The following is a 20483-nucleotide window of genomic DNA, read 5'->3' on the forward strand; positions in this document are numbered from 1 at the left end:
ATTAACCATGAGCGTCTTAGAGTGGGGCCATTCACGGTCTGCTATGTCTTATAGGTGAATCTGTGGTCGTGGTCAAAGCTATGTTGTCAGAATTACGTCAATCCCTGTAATTGGCGATTTCATATCAATTTATTTTGTAATTCGCCATTAATCACAAACTCATATTATCCCATCTCATTGAATTCTAAGTTCATCAACCGAGCAAATTGGTAATTCACTCTTTTACGAAATACAATATAAGTTTAAACTTATCTCACCTAAATCATCCCTCTAGACCAGTGTTTCTTAACCGAAGTTCGATCGAACGAACACCGGGGTTCGGTGGACGTGATCTGATGGATCGATCAAGGTGCTCTGGAATAGTAGGCTATAGTATATATATAATGACGAATTTCTATTACTCAAGACTTCTAATTATGTAAAATTACACTCGAATATTTCGTCGCAAATATCCAAACTTCCATTTTTAGAGAACATATAAATGGGTTAATCATGTGCAGATTCTTAGATGTTTCTGCTCATGAAAATATATCGAAATATTTTAATTGTTTTGACAATTTGTATTGGTACCGAAGTTTACACCACTATGATCGTGGTAGTTTCGAGTTAGTCCGTAAAACTCTTGTTAGTTTCGAGCAGTTTCTTGTAGAATATGTCAACCAATGACTTGGCTAGGCGGCTACATACGGTTGTTCTCTTGCTGCAAATCAGATTCAGTAGAACCATCAAATATTACGATTGATGCATCACAATGAGAGGTATTTTTAAATATCTAAAGTTGAACACATCAAACTATAGTCACTTCTCCAAACAGACCGATCACTTGCGCAGTGAGTGTAGCATTGGCGTTAATAAGTATAAGATCTGTCATCACGCATTATCATATCTTAAAGAATCAAGCAATACTCAATTTTCTTTTGTGAAAATATATTGACTTTCTACATCTAGTACGTATAACTATGAGGTTGCAAAAATATAAATTTAAAAAAAGTCAGTATGATAAATGGAACATTTTTTTATCTTGTACAGTATAACAATATAAACCAACCATTGTCTATTTATTCATAATTAACTGACTTCAGAGTATAGAAGCATTCTCTAAATATTTGTTGGAAATTCTTTTTAATTTTTGTTCATGAATTTAAATAATCAGTAGTCTGAAATTTGGGCTTCTTGAAATTTCTATTTGGCTCTGACTTTACAGCGCTCAACAATATTTAATGTAATAAGATACAGGAGAAATTAACATGTATGATTTGTACAATTTTGGTACAGGTTTCTACAGTTTATCTTGTATTGGTATAGAATAGATTAGAAAAGTTCCAAAACGTTTCAATGGGCGAGTTCATTGTTGCGGGCCACTACAAAACTAGAAACAGTCAAACAGACAAATATTAGTTACGTTTATGGTACCATTTCCCATGCAAGGAGGTAGTCCCATACCACTCAAGCTTATACTTAAAAAGATACTAAATACTGAAGAAACGATTTGATCACAGTTGGAAACAAAGGCACATTATCGCAATTCCACATAGTAAGTTCAGAAGCTTAAAAAATCTCTTGACAGCTCATTGGTCTAATATAAAATAAGATTGCCACTCTTCGAAGCATCATGTTCAAAATTATCGGAGAACCACTCATGGCTTGGCATTGGTCTTTAGCTGTCTCAGTTTTGAAGTTACTTCTTGTCTTCTCTGTTCACTAGCACGAAGCCTCTCTTGGAGATCCGCCATGCTGAAAAATTTTCACAATGATGAAAGTTGAAAAATAGAAATACTAAGAGGGGTAATAAATATACACATTTCTCAGTATCTGTGATACATAACCACAACTTACCATTGGTCTGGTTTTAATTCTGATACAAAACCAAATTGATTATTGTCAGATACAGAACGAGAAGTTCCGCGACTCATCCTTGCATCAGAATGTCGTTGTGTCAGTCTATTTTCAGAATCAGCAGCTCGAGTGTTGTCAAATACTCTGAATATTCATTCAAAAAATGTTTTTATCAGAGACAGGCTAAGATTTAACTATGTGAAATATCAATGCAAGAAAGAATAATATGAAAATAAGCGCAAGTCAGTTATGATTTCTTCCACTATACATGTCAAAGCAAATAGATTTTGGAATTATTCTTGTACCCAAACTAATATTCCACTGAAAATGGGACTAGAGACCAGATGGTTTGTCATGTGATTAAGTCATTCTATTGGCCTTTTTCTTTCCATTGATTTACTGAATATATCACAATGAAATCAGTACTGAAAATCGCTGATAGAAAAATCTACCTGGCAAATAAGGACTTTTCCATGTTAGTAGAAGCATCTAACTCTTTACTTGGTGAATTTGCCAAAACTCTTGCAAGAGCATCATCAACAGCATTCGGCCTTTTCGTACTTGCAGCAATATGAATGAAGCTTTAAAAAAAAAGTCCAGAAATGAAATTGTGGTGAAATTTAAATGATAATTTTAAATGTAATGATTTTCAAATTTATTCTTTTATAACATAAAATAGCAGATATGAGAGAATCAGCTGACGAGGCCACACAATGATAGTGTTTATCCTAGGCTAATTTTAGATAAGGGTGTGGTCAGTCTCAAACTATCCTACGGCAGTGGCAGCCATAAATAATAGTACTTCTAACTATCTGTGCAGTGCTGATATGCCAAATCAAAGCTCTGTTTCATCTAGTTCAGTGGTTACCAAAGTTGATTGACTGGGGGACAAAATTAGAAGCGGAAGGATATTCTCAGGCCAGGGGAGAGAAGTGCCCACAAAGGGGGCGGTACCGGTATGTATAAATAAGATACTGTTATAATTGGATTGTTACGAATAGGCACATGCTCAAACTGTTGGACGAGCCATATCAAATTGTTAGATCAGCCATAATTGGCCCGCGGTTTGGGGACCACTGATCTAGTTGTTGATAGCTAGTTGTTATCTTTCATCTTGCAATAAGGAGAGCCAAAAACTCTTTGCATTACTTAATCACAAGGGCAATTTTCAGTTCATTACCTGGGAGACAAACTACTTGAATCAGGATCAAGGCCAGAAAATAATGTGGAAGATCCATGAGGTTGTTGCTTTGTTTTGATATTTTCCTCTGGTGATCTCCATAATGTTTTTAGTTGAGCATCATTCATGGCATCTGGTGCCAGAAACGAAGGCAAGAAATCAGGTTGTTCATCTGCCTCATTTACAGCCTGCTTTAGCTTTTCAGCTGAGAAAATTTACAATATCCCGATTAATTATCAAGTTATCTTCAATCGCTAATAATGGAAAACTTTCAAACATGCGGCCAATCAGAAATAAAATCAATGTGAAAGTCATATTCTTTTTGGGTCAAAAAAATCCCCTTTTCAACATTGTACCAAAAATCGAAATTCCAGAATAAGTGAATTTCAAAAAGTAAAAATATAATACATACGAGATGAAAAATCTTGCATTCTTTTCCCTCGTTCTATTCCAGCCAATTTTGCTTCAAGTCTGGCAATTTCTGCTTCCTAGGTAAGATTTATCCAGAATTAACAAAACAATGATGGTTGGGTCTTATTTCAATAATACATTTAATCAATATACAGTATGTTAATGAGTTTTCTGACAATTTTGACTTGGAATTACAGAGTCTTCAGTAACTGATATTCACCATGATGCATCTGCCTTAAGGGTCATACTAGTTCACATTTGACAAACTCTTCTTTTATCATTAATAAAAGAAAATGGACAACATCCACAGCCTTAGAACTGAAGAATACCCATCTCCGAGTAAAACATGAAATTGTCTATTCCAGATTCAGAGCAATTCAAAATTATAAAAAAACAGCATTCTCAACTTCATAACGGACTACTGTACCTTGACTACAATAGTGTCATTCGCTGCTTCAATGACTTGTTTTCGAGCTAACAATTCTCTCTCCAACGACAGAACAACGTCACGCATCGCTCCACATTCTTCATTTGCTTCTTTCTCCTTTTCTATAGCGTTTCGAAGATCTTCTGAACGACCCCCCGCTTTGATCTTAGCTTTGGTTAGTTGTTGAGTGTGTTCATTACGCAATCTTGCAATCTAAAAGTAAAAGTCAAATGCAATCAATTTTCATGATTAATATAATAGCGATATAGAAGTGGTGTGTTCATCGCAAGTTATACCAAGAAAGAAAAAAAAGACTACATCTGATAGCATGAACCTGAAAATAGCACAAAAATTCTGGACATGTAATGGCAGTTATACCATGTAAGAGATAGATAGGCAGGAGCTGGAGCATGCTAGTATCCAGGTATTTTCTTCTGGTATCCAAGGATCTATGGTTTGTTTGTAAATACATGAATAAAAAAATATTCTGAGTCGAGTTGGGAACATAAATAAACTTACCGTATATTTAACGGGGCATAGGGGTTAGAACAGTTAACCCCCATGTCTACCACCCCACCTTAAGTGAAATATAAAAGGGTCGCCATTGCTAAACATGATGCTAAACAATTCTAAAACATGATAGTTGCTTACATACTAGTGTCTGCTTGTCCATAGTCTTGTTTAAAAACATAATTCCTTGATTAATGCTCGCCCAAGACTTGATTGGGTGATATTTAAGATATTTTTTGAAAGTCGATTCAATTGTTCCACCACATGTCCAAATTTTGTGCCAATTCACTTAAACCATAATCTATGTTTTACTGCAATATAACTTTACATACAAACCTCTTCTTGATGTTGTTGATGCATTTTTAAAACATCATTTCTCAATCTATCTAATTCAGAAGCATATCTTCCTTCAATTGCTGACTTTTCAACTTGTGAAGCTGCAAGTTTCCCAGACAATTCACTTAAATGATTTTCCTGTTGAAATGAAGTAAAGAAATACAAAGACAATCCACAATGAACAAGCATTCCATGACCATAAATTTAGAAACCTCTTAGCTAGAATCAGCTCTTCCATATAAAATTATATCGTGAATTCCACCTACTATATTTTAATTGTAGTGTATTCGGAAGAAAGACAACAAACAGATATGAATCAAAAAAGTAGTTTATCTCAATAGTCAATCTTTCCTCAGTCAACAATGTTTTAAACAAGCCATTTTGAAAAGAAGATATTGTAGAAGTTGATAGTGCTATTGAATTCTCCAGGACGTATTCGTGTTACTGATGGTGACGTCATTCGATACAGATCGGTGCACATTAGTAACACGAACATCCCCGATGAATCACAAAGCATGAATGCTTTTTTCCATAGTTAAAATTATCAGAGAAAATTCGATAATACAGCTTAAAAATATGATAGAGCAGAGCAAGGCCTGTCGTACAATTACGAATCTGAAACAAGTAAGAGTATAACGGTCTCTTTCCTGAGAGAAGTCGTTATCGAACAGCGATTATAGACGAGGAGTGCAACAATCCTCCAGCATAAACCAAAAACTTAGTCCACTAATTAACACTCAATCACAATGATTTGTTTATTCTCATCAGGAAATAATCATATTTTTAAAAAAAAAAATTTTAAAGGCCTTTTCACAAATTGCATAATATGTTTCATTGAAACTATGTTTGTAAGTAATCATAAAATGATTAATAGATTCCTGGTAGGAATTATGCCTCAAAGTTACGACACATATTAAATTTGAGCAAAGTTAGATTTGTCAGAAATCTTCAATACACAAATATGATTCAAATTGAAAAACTATAACTAGATTGAATAGTGAATACGGAAACCTCATGCAAGACAATCTATCTGAGATTCAACCTGCACTATATAATTAACAAATACTCATATTCATTCAAATTTTCAACAAATTACTGTTGATTGTTCAAATCAGTCTAACAGCAAGTTAAACATCCTTTGATAAACATGGCACCAATTGGACAAAAAATGGTGCCGTAAACACATAGTCTGTCAGACTTGCTGTTTGAGTGCATTTGGAATTATTCATTCAAATTACATTTAAAATTACAGTAGTATACTACAAATAATTGTTCAATAATTTTTAGTACGAAACAGTGATTTAATAGTAAGAATTTGATTATTCCAATAAATTATGGAAGAATTATTATACTTAAAAACAATTAGTTTTCACCAAACCCAGAAAACTGTACATCGTGGTTTTGTAGAAAAATAGTTCAATTTTCAATCAATTATAACAATTATAGATTTGTCCTTATCCCTTGCCTGAACTGAACAGATTCTTTTTATATTTGAACTGTTTACGGGATTGAGATATTAAAATATAAATTTTCTCATCTATCTATCTCATCTAATTTTTATCAAATCTTCCAGAAAACTTAAAAAAAAAAAAATGAAACCAAATTCATAGCCTACTTTCTCTTTATCTGTTTTTCCTAATGATTCCAAATCTCCAAACAAATTTTCTTGCTGACGTTGAAGTCTAGTAAGCTCACGTTGTGCGTCTTGCCATTGTTGAGATGATTTCTGAGATTGCTCTCGTGCCACACGTAATTCTTGAGTAACTTCAAGACATGCTCGGTGACGTTCTTCATATGCAGTGCGAGACTCTTCAAGGGCCTAAAAATGATTGTCCGTGAAATTTTGTTAGGAAGAAAATTGAAACTAGCAATTTTTTGGAAAGTCAAAGAAGACACAATTTTTTTTTTAATTCATCTTATAATTATTCAAATAAATGATTATTATCATGATAGCCTTGCTTCAATATCTAACCCAAAATGAATATATTTACTCAAAGACTAAGAGTATCAAGGTAGCAAAATCTATATCAGTATTTTGCACACATGATAAAAAAACAGCTGTCAACCTTTTCCAAATCTTTTATTCTTTCATCCCTTTGTTCTGTTTCTCTGTTAACTCTTCTCAACTCTTGTTCTTTCTCCTCAAGCTGATGACGTTCCTCACTCAACTCAGATCTGAGATTAGAAAGTTGCTCATCAAGAGTCCCAACCTGAATATCAATAAAAATTATAAATTTTTAGAAAGTCTGAAATGTATGACAATTTGTCTCCGGTCAATCGTAATAAAGCAAAATAAAAAGCTGCTATTTTAGGAGAAAAAAAAAAAATTAACAGTGGGAATGTGGAATAAACCTCATTGGAAACTTTTTTCCCAAAAGTGGGTAAAAGCCAATGTAAAAAATAGCAAAATATTTAAGAAAAATCAAGAGACACGTAAGGAAATTATGAACAAACCTGTGAATTTCTTTGTTTCAATTCGACTTGAGCTTTTCTTGCCTCAGCCTGTAGCTCAATTTGTCGTTTCTCTGCAATACTTTTGTGCTCTTTCACACTAACTTCAAGTTGACCGAGCTAGGATGAAAAACACGAATAATTTTATATAAATACGGAATAAACATCAAATACTTTTCAAGAATTTGCTCAATTAAGAACATGAGCAACACACATAAAAAATTTGATAAGAATTCAGTCTCTTGATGTTCTGATTGAAAAGGGTTAGTTCAGGTAAAATGTTAGCCAGCACGAAAAGGAAGGTAATTTATGTAAAGCGGAAGTTCAACAATAAGTAGTGTCTAAAATATAACACAATCAATTTGCCTGATATGCCAAAACACTATAGAAGTAATGAAGAGTGCAATGACAAGAACACTCTGCAAGCTACAATATCTGATGAGTTGTTTAATGGTTTGTCTCTCATGCCTCTCAGCTCCACCAAAATATTATATTTTGGCCCATTTTTCAGGATCAAATTTATTCATAGAAGGAAATATCCAGACATATTTTGGGATATTAACGAAAATTTCTTTACCTAAAATTAAGGGGAATCAATTTTTAATTTCAAAAAAATATCTGGTTATTAACAACCTGCGCAGCTCTTTGTTGAAGTTCCCATTGTCTATCTTCTAATGCTCTTTCCAAATCTTCTACATCTCGTTCCTTTTTTGATAGGTTTTCCTTTGTTTCTCTGAAAAATAGAATTTGAAATGTAAATAAAAACAAAAACTATATGAACAGAATAAAAGTAAAAAATGACAAATCATATAAAATTTATTTTAATATTTATTCAGATGATACATAATGATAATTACGATAACAAGTTTCAAAGTTTAGTAAATATCTACTATTGCGATAATATTTTATCTAATTTTTTTACTATGCCATAAATGGTATCGTTTATGAAATAATGTTTCATACACGATTCTTGAAATCAAACAAAATAAGAAAAATAGTGAACCAAATCTCACCATTTACATCAAAAATATCAATTATTACTCATAATAAGATAATCCCAAATAATATTACAATTTCAAATTTTTGTTAAAAAGTCATTTTTAATATGTCTTAACCAGGTTTATTTTATTTTAATCAGTGTTTATTCGAGTTTTTCACTTCATCAAATACACCTTTTATATGCCCACCATTACTTGCTCAAAGCACATTAAAGTTCTTTTACTTAATTTAATACAGGACTGAATGAAAATAAAGCAACATTTAAAAATACCAAAAATTACTAACTATTGACATATGATATGAATACCATCCTAACACAGCACAAATAAAAAATAAGTCATCTTCTCAGACATACTAGGCCACATTAGTAGGCCATTTTCAAATTTAGCCAAAAATGCTTTCGTTTTCAAAACATAACAAAAAATTTATATCCACAATAATGGTTCAATTATATATGCAATCTGCGTACTGTATACTTGGGCATTTATGTGTCACTGAGCATCGTTATATTTCTAGATTGAAATAAGTTTTTACTGACGCTCATAAAATGACTTATCTAGAAGTGTGTTTGAATTGCAAAGTGGTGTGACGCAGATAATTAGGTTGAATAATGAATAGAAATGAAATCTGAGTTTTAAGAAAAAGTTTTCTAATAACATAACAGGTGTGGTTTGCTTATATAACATAGGATGTGTTAAAAACAACAAAAACTGACTATAATTATGCTTTGGCCAACTTTTGTACATCTACATGTTAGTCTGTTAGAGTAATTAGCAAAATAACAGCACATTAATTCATATTTGTAAGCAATTTTGATTATGGTATTTCACCACATTTTAGCTAAAAGTAGGAATCTCAAAGAACAGTGTTTAAACAAAATTATTTCAAAATTAATTACTACCAAGTATCAAGGGGAACTTCACTTGAAAATGTTTTTCCTGAAAAAATTATCATTTTAAAAGTAAAATCATCATTTTATTGCACTTAAAACAATTTAAAATAACCAAATTATAATTAATTTAAAGTTTAGAATATCAAATTAGAATAATCAAATTTTATTAGATAGTCTCTTTAAACAAAAAGATAAAATAAATTGTTATAAAATAGGTTTTACTAAAGTTTTGCTCAATTTCAAAATGACATAGATTAGGGAACTCTTTTCCATACACTCGTTTTGTTTTAGTGTCTAACTCGAATAATTTACTACAATCAAGGCAAATGATGTGAGCCGATTTTAGGTTGTAAAAAAATTCAATCACAGTATCTAACTTGTACACCAGACCAGTAGAGTATCAATGCTATTATAACATCCATTATCTTGTATAAAATACCAAATTCATATTTAATATTTTCGATTTTGAGAAAAAAATGTTTAGTTTTATATTGGAAAATAATAAATTTCATTTTAATGAATATAAAATTTCACCATCTTAAGTAAAAAAAATTCCAAATTTGAATTTGATATTTTTGATTTTAATAAGAAATGTAATTTAATTATGTAATTTAATTATTACATAATTATGTAATTTAATATTAAAAAATTGAAAATTTCACTTTTGGGAATATATAATTTCACCATCTTGTGACAACTATTATTCTTATTAGTACTAAATATTATAAGTTATGGGGTATGTTGGTTGTGTAAAAAATATTACAATAAAAACACTAACCATAATTTCAGTCCTTCATAGACATTAGCTAAATATATTCAGCAATAAAGACTGCCTTTCACAAAGCATTCATAAATAACTCATTACTTTCTATTCATTCTATTGCAACCCTTATCAGGACAGAAATACGGTTAGAATAGACAGATGGAAATAGGTTCGTGACTTATATAGAGCATAAGAAAACGGTGAAAGAAAAAGTTTTACACAGGCGCGTACAAGAATTTCATAACTGAAATAGGAAGTAAGAGATTTCTTTGATTAAAAGATTAGTCTAAATACACAAAAAGGTCTTGTTTTCTCGTTCACATCAAGACTTATCTCTTTTAATAACGGAAACATGATGATTATCATTGAATAAGTGTGAATCATGAGTGTTTTCCCCCAAATTTCTAGTTATATATATATATGTATGCGAGGCCCAATGTAGGCCAGACCCAATTTTAAACCCCAGGGGAAAGTGATTCATGTAAAACATGTAAATTTATTACCAACCAACAACTACTCTATGTTTGCCAAAGATTATCAACCAGGCAAACCAAACTTGTATTAATAAAACGAAGTTTATCAAAGAATACTCAGTGATAAAATTAAAAACATATTTCACATGATGTAGAATAAAAAGTGATATGGATATTGCCAAGGTCTGTGCTCGCCAGGGATAGTATAGCTGAAATTTGATATTTCAAAAATTTCAAATTTCAGCTATACTATCCCTGGCGAGCACAGACCTTGGCAATATCCATATCACTTTTTATTCTACATCATGTGTGAGCTAAATATTCTTTTCTGGGACCTCCTGAAGTATGCGCACCAAGATGGCGCACAATCTGAACTCAGGTTGTGTACCAGGTTAGGGTTCAGGTTATGCGACATCTTGGTGCGCATACTTCAGGAGCACCCTTTTCTGATCTAAGCAACTTCACTTGCCACCAGCTTTTTGAAGGCGTGTGCAGAAGGATATTCATGAAATAATAGTTTCAAATTCTAGGAATGTTCTTTACTAGTCATAATGGAAAGACTTATCAATCCAAAAACATGCTAGTTTATAATAGCTCATTAGTTATTATTGGACACAAAGTGGACTTATGAATCGTTTTGTTACTATATTGTTGTTGTTCTTATTGAAATTTTCTTCTTCTTGTTATGAAAATATTGCTTTCTCTTTGATTACTCGACTTTGCTTTACCAGACTAGATTGCTTTGAAATTTTCAGTGGTTAGAGCTTGTTATCAGTTATCATAGATGAATTATTTTGACAGAAAAATTTTACATTGATAAATAAAGTTGGAGCTCCAGGAGTGTGTGTACAAATATAGAGGCAACTAATTTCGTTCACCTACTTTACATCAAATTGTGTAGAGACTAAAACATATGGACAAGGGGTATATTCACTCAGCTAACACAGACAGTCCCCGAACTCATTATAGAACCAAAATAAGGAAAATCGGAATGAAATTATTGCCCAACCCTAACCTGATACACAAACTAAGGGAGTTGAAATATAAATGCTTCAAACAACCTAGGTTTGACCTCTAAACTCTCTAGAAGACGAGCGGTAATCGCATAATTGGTCAAAGACCTTTTAACATCATGTAAGATTACTTGACATAAATAAGTTTGCAGAAAAACAAATCTTCACCAACTCAACTTTATTTGTTTAGTTAACGGACACGCGTAATCTGTGTTTATCGTTTGTAGAAAACATTAAAAGATTAGGTCTTCTGAAATGTAAAGGAATGTTCCTAATCATGTTATATCCATGTACAGATGAAATTAACAAGGAAAAATGTAGGTTATGATGTGTGTTGTGGAATACCATACATTCCGTTTCCGGACTGCATGAACACACCCTATGAATGCTAGGCTATTAACCTTTGATTAAAATTTTGCAAAAATTCATTATGATTAGCGAATTTAAAAAAGGTCGACTGAACTTCATACAGCCAAAATCAGAGAGAAAAATAAATAAAATCGTCTTTCATTATGTTGTATTAATGACCTTCACTGAATAAATGATAAGTAGGCTGATGACAGAAAAATATTTTTTTTATTTGCATTTGTTGAATGACAATACATAGCCAACTTAAAAATACTGCCATGCAATCAAATTTTTATAATATGAATGTAGATTAATAGTAAGATCTGATTTGACTGATCGCAGTCAAAATTATTCGATTGCCATTTAAGAACAGTAAACTCTCAAATCTAATACATACTTGAGTGCACTCTGTAATCTTGCTACAAATGTTTCTTTTTTCAAAACATCGATATCTTTTGCCTGCAATGCTGATTGCAGTTGGGTACTATGATGAGACAATGTCTGAAAATGAATATTGTAATTGTGACAATTACCAACCATTAAGATGAAAAGAGACTTGTGTGGGAATTAAAGAATACAGTATTGAGAGAAAAATCAGGAGACTTTGTACTGTGTTTCAAAATGGCAATTAGTCATAAGATCGATTTTACTTTTTATGTTATCGTCAGCCAGGGCAACAAATGTAAGTTCTGGGAGACAACCCAGTAAAGAAAACTAAAATAGACAGCAATTACATATGCTCATATGTGTACAAGGAAGATATTCTATTGATTATTCCTGATCATAAAATAAAAATGAGTTCCATTTGAAATACAAAGCATTTTGAAGTTGTATTGTTAATATACAAAGTGTTCAAAAAAATTCGCCTGCATTTATAGTACCGGTTATAACAATTACAAATTTCGCTCAATTTTATAGTAAAAACAATTGTAAGTTTAAATGAATTTTATTGTATGATAAATGAGAACTAAAAGCACATTATAAACTATTAATAAACAAAGATAAAGAAATTTTTAATTGGTATTTCTATAAAATCGAGCAAAATTTACACTTGTAAATATTTAAAACATGTAATCTAATAATCACAATTATCACATTACCTGACGTTCATTTCTCAATCGAAGAAGTTCAGATTGTTGTGAAGTAAAGTTGTCTTCTAGTTCTTTCTTTTGTGATTCAGATTCTTTTAATAACTCATCTAAGTTTGAAACTGGAAATTTTTCAAAATAAATTTTTTCAGTTCAAAATAAAACATGCAGAATAATGTCGTATATTTCATAAAATGTAATCAAAATAACACATAAATGTACAGCATTATGATTTTTTACATTTTCAAAACAAAAACTTTAGAACTTTTTGCAACGAATCTTGAACCACACGGATGTATCCAAGGACCCATGGATTGCCAAAACTGAATATTCTTCTATTTCAAATAACTTCTGAAATCATATTTTCAGACATGGATTATCGAATATATTTTAAATTGAGTCAGATTCAACAAATAACACATACGAGTCAATACATTCAATGATTTTGTTTTAAAATTAAAAAAGGTAATATAAACCATGTTTTGATTGCTTTTATACCGTGAAATTTCAGCTGTTGAATATGATAATAATTGAATCAAAACTATTATAAATTAATCCTAAAACCGAGAACTCAAATTGTTGAATTTAGAATCAGTTCAAATATTCGTTTCAGACATTTATGGATAGGACTCATTAAAATCTTAAGGTAGAAAAAAAAAAATTCTTAAAAAGTTACCCTGATCAGTTTTGCCAGACAATTGGGCTTTTGTTTCAGACAATTCTTCCTTCACCTTCTCCAGTTGTTTCGATTTATCATTTGAGTCAGCACGTAACTTTTGTAATTGTTGTTCTACTGATATCAATTCCTTCCTACATGAACTAAATTCCTTGTCAACCTCCCTGGAAGAGAGATATATTATTATGTAAGTAAAAGCTAAAATACAGCAAGATAATTGCAAATAAGGATGTCCAAAATGAATCAAAAATTCAATGGGGGATTTTATTCTTTTTTTTAAAAATAATTTTAGTATACCCTATTTTATGTACCATAAGCACTTTAAATCCAATTTTTTTATTCAATGGGTCGTGCACTTCATAAACTGGTGCAGTCTAATCATTATCACCCACAAATTCATTATCTGCTGAAAAAGTTAGCTCTTTTAAATAACAAGTGGTCGTTGCTTGGGATTTCACACCCCCGCCTCCTTGAAACTCCTAGCTGTGCCCTTTCACACACACATCGATAGCAACTAACATATAACCTCAAAAAAATAAATTGGCCAGGGTGTGGCTTGGTATTTCAATCTGGACATTGTGATGGCAGACTTACTTGAGTGCATCGTTGAGTTGTGTGAATTGTTGATTTTTAGCTTCTAGTTCTCTACATGCAGATTGTATTTTTCCTTCCCATTGCTCTCTATCTTGATTTGATCTCATTGTCACTCTGTTTAATTGTTGCTCCAATTTTCCAATCTGCGAAGGACACAGTTTTCATTTTTACGCCATTTTATACCGTACTATAATGGACGAACTAGACTAGATGGATATGTTTATTTTCAGAATGATGTTCTGCTCGTTTTTATATTCATTGATACCGTAAAGGCGACTAAAAGTCTGTCGTGTTAATTGGTGTTGAAATTTGGTAGGTGGTCGCCGGGTGTTAAAATTTTCAAACAGGGGGGGGGTTACGAGCAGTCGTGGGATTCAATTACAAATGTCATATTTTTCAGTCGGTTCTGTTACAAAAAGTCATTAACAGTAACCAGTAATGCTAACCGGTTCACTGATCTCAAAAAGTTCCGTGAGACGGTTCAATAGAACCAGTGCGAATCGGCTGAATCCCACCACTGGTTACGACCCTCATAACCCCTCCACTGGCTGCACCCCTGATTTGACATAAGACAGAAATATAGGATAGGATTAAAATATTAATCCCATGGTAAACGAAAACCGATAGGACGACTCAAGGAAATGGTCCTCTCGTCTGGTATAGGATTAGTTGGCCATTTATTTTTGTTACACATGCATGGACTTGGTGGTAGAGGAAGCCGTAACCGACCATCGGTTATTCGAATCACCCTACAGCAGCGAGCAGTCCAGCGATCTTTTAGCACATAAGTATCCCCCATGAAATTCGAACTTGTGAACCCACACAGGGTAATCAGAGGTGCAGTGGCAAGTATATTCCTAACATTCAGCACAATGCGCCACACCACTGAACCAAATTTGAGCAGATATAATTTGAAGATTTTCCAATAAAAATCACCACAACTTATAAACAAACAAAGTTACCTTTGATTGCATGCATGATTGACAATCTTCAAGTTCAGAAATTCTGTCAGATGCTTGTTGCAACATTTTTTGTCTTTCAGTGAGATTGACTTCAAGAGCTTGTACATGGAGGTTTTCAGATTGCAATGATTCTCTGGTTATCTTTAATTCTGATTCATATTTCAAAACCTGAAAAAAAGAATAAAAATATGTCGTAAAGCGATAAATGGCAGTTGACATGTCATGTTGGGCATTAGGAACATGTTTGCCATCAAAGCAATGATCCAAAAATCCTGCATGGGTTCACAGGTTTATATCCCCCAGAAGAAAACGTCCAAGAAAATTGCTGAATTGTGCAGATGAGGATCTGTTTTCTTGACTTTCATCTTCCCCTGGATGACTATAAAAATCTCAAAGGATTTTTGCAACTTATAAACTCTTGGAAATGATGCTGGAAATTACAAATTGAAAAATAATCCATTTTCTTTTTTAACCCTTGTACTGAATGCTGAATATGTCAACTTGAATTGCGCAGCTGTCTGTGTCCAATGCCGATGAGGTCATTCGGAACATATTTTTAATGAGAATATAACTTTGGTGCAAAGCGACATGTACTTCTGAAACTTTTGAGTATAATCATACACAAACATAAGTTCAAGCGTCTAATAACTTTTCTTTGTTTTTGTAGGAGTAATTAACAAATTTATGGGTTCTGTTTTTTTGTCACCCTGTCTGTACTCATTCAATCCACCAAAAACGAATCAGTAAATTTAAGATTCATTGTATGTTCTACTGCTGATAAAACATTAGAAGCAAGATCGCAAAAACTTATTGATTAGAAGCAAACTTAGTTTGTTGATTTGCCTTATCCATCAATAAGAATAGGCAGCTGATCGTTGAGGCTGAATCATGAATGATAATTGAATTACAATGTGTTGTGGATTAAGGAATGGAAAAACAAACCAAGCAAGATTTTCGAATACAAAACCTTGATTAAAGATCAAAATAGGTTTGTAAATTTTCGCAGCAGTATCACAGTACAGATACACCTATTTTGAGTCAGCAATAGCAGACAATGGCTTAAAAATACCAGATCAATTACCTGACTATTTTTGACATTCATTTGATGTTGAAATTTACTGCTGGTTTCCTCCAATTGATCAACATAATTTCTTATTTCTAATTTACATTGACTCAATGCAGATTGAAGAGAAACCACTTGCTCAGAACTTTCTTTTGCCTGAAATGAAATTTAGAATGATAGAAAAATCAAAAAGCTGTATCATAAGTTTGGCGTCAAAAAACTCAAAATATAAAATTACACCGAGAAATGCCTTTTATAAGGGTTAGGGCCAGAGTTGAATTTTGTATCAGTAGAATATCCATGGAAAAAATAAACACTACATGTTTGGAACATTTCGAAAAGGAAATTTTCTAGCACCCAAAATGTTAATGAATGAGATTAATTACCGGTAGTTAAGAAATTTAACCAGGAGTTTCTCTTTTTTTAAATATTGTTAAATGAATATCATCACACAGATATAGAACTTAATTTGAATTTATTTCCGAGAAACACAATTCTCCATATACAACTAATTTATATTCCATTGAAACCGAAGTCTTAGTATGTTGTGTCCACTTCTTAATGGTATTCAAAAGTCTTGAACTCTGAATTTTTTGTTACTAAAATGCATTTATAGAGGTTTTAACTGAAGGCTTCGTACGACCCTAAAGACTTCCTTATGAAATTTCTTCCCAGAGGTTCAAGACAACAAAATCAATAAATGCAGTCTTAGTATGATAGAAATGAGCTTTAATAATTCACTGGTGAGCATAAAATAATAAATACATAATAAAGCTTCAGATTGCATATCCCATTTCATCCAGTGACAAAAAAAAATATGCATGGTGACCCTGTGAAAATTGAACCCTTAAATTTCCTGATTACTTATACAAAAATGAAGAAAATTTTTTAACACAAAAACACTTGACTTCTGTTTGTGTATAACTGTACACAAAAGTTTCAGTAATCTCGGATGCTCTGCACACTAGAATATGTTCCAAATTATTATTGAAAAACTCTTACTTTTCTTTCCAGCGTTTCCAAAGCTTCCTTATCATTTTTCTTCTCAATTTCATCCTGATTTTTGATTTCTTCTAATTCACAAGTCACAGCTTTCAAACGTTTCGAAACAATATCGTTCTCATCTCGTAACTGACAACTTACACATTCCAACTCTCTCGCTTGCTCTCGATAACGATTTGAATCAGATAGTAACTGTAAAATGAAGAACAAAATTATTACGTAAAAAGGAAGACGTGTCATTTTTCTTCTGATGCGTCTGTGCATAAAAATAACCATTATCAAAGAATACAATACGATTGCTATTACACCTCTGATTACCCCACGTGAGTTCAATGGTTCGCATCCCGTGTGGGATAATTATGCATGAAAGGATTGCTAGAATTCTCACCGTTGTAGGGTGCCGTATGGTTTACGCAATCGCTGGTTGGTTACAGCTTTCTCCATCATGAAGTCCACAATTTGAAACTGACCAACTAACCCATCCCTAACAAGCCAGGACTTCTCGTCCAGTTACCAGTCCATGTCTGGAGGTCGTGGTTTGCCATATGATTAAGCTGTCTTATCGGCTTTCCTCTCCATGGGGATAAAATGACTTATCGTTATTTTTATAAAATAGTAGTACTGAGTTCAAAATATAACTTATTAGATAATGGCATTTTGGATAAATCAAATCTCACCCAAAGTTAAAAGGTGGTTAGCAAATACCGAACCATAAAAACATAATCTGTAAAAAAAATATGTAGGATCGCGATAAAAATCAGTTCTTTGAATAAGATAATCACAATATTTTGAATTTAATCCAATCTGAGCGCAGGAATCTGTTAAATTTTGGGGCGACAAAATAACCTACCACATGAACCGTCAGACTTGACTGTGTTTGTATCGCCGATTACAATTTCGGGCTAAAATCCCAGAGCCAAATTGGGTCCGCAATGCCGAACCGGAAAGATCATGGTCCTTCGAAAATAAAAAGTAACTCTTTACATATCGTGACATACAAAGCGCTGCTTCTATAGGGCCTTGTTCAATGCAAAATGTGTGTATAAGAATCGTATAAAAATGGTGTTATCTATTTACAGGGTAGTCATACTTTTTCAATTTGTGCCTCCATTTCTTCATGTTGTTCTTTATGAATTTTTTTCATTTTTTCCATTTCTCTTCTAGATTCTGCTTCTCGTTTTCCTGTCCACTCAGCAGCATTGTCCAATGCTCTTTTTTTCTCAGCAATTTCCTCTTCAGCTCTCTGTAATGCTGTGTATCTTGACTCACATTCTTGAGTCTGAATAAAAACAAAAATATATTCACATTGGAATAAAAATTGAAAAGGCAAAAATGTCCAATTTAGAAAAAAAGATCTTCCTTTCCTTTGATAACAGATAAGCTATAAAACCAATTGGTGAAAAAACAGTCTGGTCAAGTATGATTTCTCAGTATACATATAAACATACATATACCTTGTTTCCAAGTTCTCTCTCAAGATCATAGATTCTTGTTGCATTATTTTTAGAATCCGATTCAAACTTTGATATTCTTTTTTGGTGCTCATCATTCTCAGACTATATCAGATTAAAGAACAAAGATGATTTTATTGTAATTTTTCTAAGTAATCTCAGTGATGGTAAATGAAAAATATGCCCCAAAATTCAACAATATACAGACAATCAAAAAAAAATCAGAGGTATGTTTATCAGTTTTTCTGGACCAGATCTTATTAAATTTCTATATAAGCATTTCTCACCCATTTTAAACCTTTTTTTATATTGTACCAAATCACAAAATAAAATAAAATTATATCATTTCTGTTAAGCCTATGATTTTACAGTAATTTTTCAAATAGGATTGAAAAATTTTGACAGATACATCTAATCAATGGTGACATTAAAACAGATCCATACATTGGATAGACCAAGTTAAAATAAAGTTGAAGCAATTAACTTACAAGCTGTTTGGGGTCAAAGGTTCAAATTCATTTATATATATCTATAGAGACATTATACATATAGATTTTACATTTACCTGCAATTTTGTTAAATTCCTTGTTCTCTCATTTAATCTTGATTCCAAACTTTCACATTCAGATTTCTTGTCATTCAAATGATCTTCACATTCCATCAACTAAAAAGAACAATTCGTGATATTTTGAAAATAAAACTGAGCATAGTACGTAATTCATGAAAAGTATCTACTTTTGCACAATGACAACCCCATCTATACCAAACACATCAACCAAAAGGTAATAAATAATGTATCTTATACTGTAGGGGTCACCAACGCATTGCCCTCAGGCACCAAGTCGCCCGCAGGTCTGTTCCAAACTAAGCTTAATAACGGCGCTTATGAGTAAGCTACATCAATTAAATTTTGTCTTGCTATTCTTGTATAAATCACACTTATATGGGAATCGGGAATGGCACTTGGCACTATATTAATTATTGTAGCCATCAACCTGATTTTTATTTGATCTCAGTAATGTGACGGGTCAATTAATACTCTTGCAATTATGACATCACACTGATATCACTTACCACGAACCCGCGCTTTTTCTTGTCCGTTGGTTTGTGAAGCAGCAATAATATAATTATCGATTCCAAATAAAAATGGCAGAAAAACCCACCATTTTCACGATGAATGGGGGTGGATATATTTTTACCACCATGAAAACAGCCTACGCGTGTCTCATTTGTGGGGCGATTGTAGCGACGGCAGAGCGAAAAGATATTTCACGGGGAGAAGATAGCCGATAAGACGGCTTAACCATATGGCGAACCAAGGCCTCTCGTCCGGTTACCATTTCATGTCGGGTATGGGATTAGTTAGTTATTTGTTTTCGTAAGCATGGACTTGATGGCGAAGGAAGCCATCTCAACGACGGCAAGGGGGCCAGCAATCCTCTCGCACATAACTATCCTCGCATGGGATTCTAACCTGCGAACCTAACGCTTAGCACACTAACGATGGCCGCACAGCCGCGACTTTTTAGAAGTATACATTGAATTGGTAGCCCGCGGCTTAATCTGTACCCAGAAAGTAGCCCTCAGCTTTACGAAGTAGTTCCTAAACAGAAATCAATGGATTTCCAGAGGTACATACATACACATTTTGAGGAATCCACGAAATTTGCATGCATGAAATCGAAAAATATTCCATTGTTGCAGAGCTTGCTTTATAAAACAACAAATTCATGGAAACCGAAGGAAATTAAAATACCTGTCTGGTGATCTTTGACCTTTCATCTTCCAACTTATGAACAATATCTTCAAGCTCATGAGCTCGTTTATCACCTACAAGCAAGTAGAAGTATTAGCATAGAAGATTACCATGAAATTAGAAAGTGTCTGAAAATTTGGTTTCAGAATAGAACATTATTAATTAAGCATAAGTACAGTTAATTTAATTCCCATTGAAATAATTAAAACACTGCAATATAAATAAAAGCAGTTTAGTTAAAATTCATCATAT

The 20483-nt window shown here is 32.7% G+C and overlaps 1 protein-coding gene across 2 annotated transcripts in view; it reads right to left on the bottom strand.

Moving 5' to 3' along the window:
* Positions 1-915: 915 nt before the first annotated feature.
* Positions 916-20483, bottom strand: part of LOC120343968 (uncharacterized) — a 32815-nt gene continuing 13247 nt past the window's right edge. For both annotated transcript variants that reach the window (XM_078112885.1, XM_078112884.1), the window contains exons 14-35: positions 20232-20305; positions 19041-19139; positions 18479-18580; positions 18115-18303; positions 17025-17216; positions 16041-16178; positions 14960-15127; positions 13998-14140; positions 13404-13567; positions 12740-12849; positions 12037-12140; positions 7785-7884; positions 7155-7271; positions 6767-6910; positions 6316-6519; positions 4701-4838; positions 3855-4067; positions 3429-3504; positions 3017-3221; positions 2289-2417; positions 1837-1980; positions 916-1734 (exon numbers count right to left, since the gene is read on the bottom strand). In XM_078112885.1, the coding sequence (XP_077969011.1) occupies positions 1638-1734; positions 1837-1980; positions 2289-2417; positions 3017-3221; positions 3429-3504; positions 3855-4067; positions 4701-4838; positions 6316-6519; positions 6767-6910; positions 7155-7271; positions 7785-7884; positions 12037-12140; positions 12740-12849; positions 13404-13567; positions 13998-14140; positions 14960-15127; positions 16041-16178; positions 17025-17216; positions 18115-18303; positions 18479-18580; positions 19041-19139; positions 20232-20305 (3050 nt within the window). In that variant the 3' untranslated portion in view covers positions 916-1637. The remainder of the gene's footprint in view (positions 1735-1836; positions 1981-2288; positions 2418-3016; positions 3222-3428; positions 3505-3854; positions 4068-4700; positions 4839-6315; positions 6520-6766; positions 6911-7154; positions 7272-7784; positions 7885-12036; positions 12141-12739; positions 12850-13403; positions 13568-13997; positions 14141-14959; positions 15128-16040; positions 16179-17024; positions 17217-18114; positions 18304-18478; positions 18581-19040; positions 19140-20231; positions 20306-20483) is intronic.

The sequence above is a fragment of the Styela clava genome, chromosome 5 (assembly GCF_964204865.1).
Source record: "Styela clava chromosome 5, kaStyClav1.hap1.2, whole genome shotgun sequence".
NCBI classification, from domain to species: Eukaryota; Metazoa; Chordata; class Ascidiacea; order Stolidobranchia; family Styelidae; genus Styela; species Styela clava.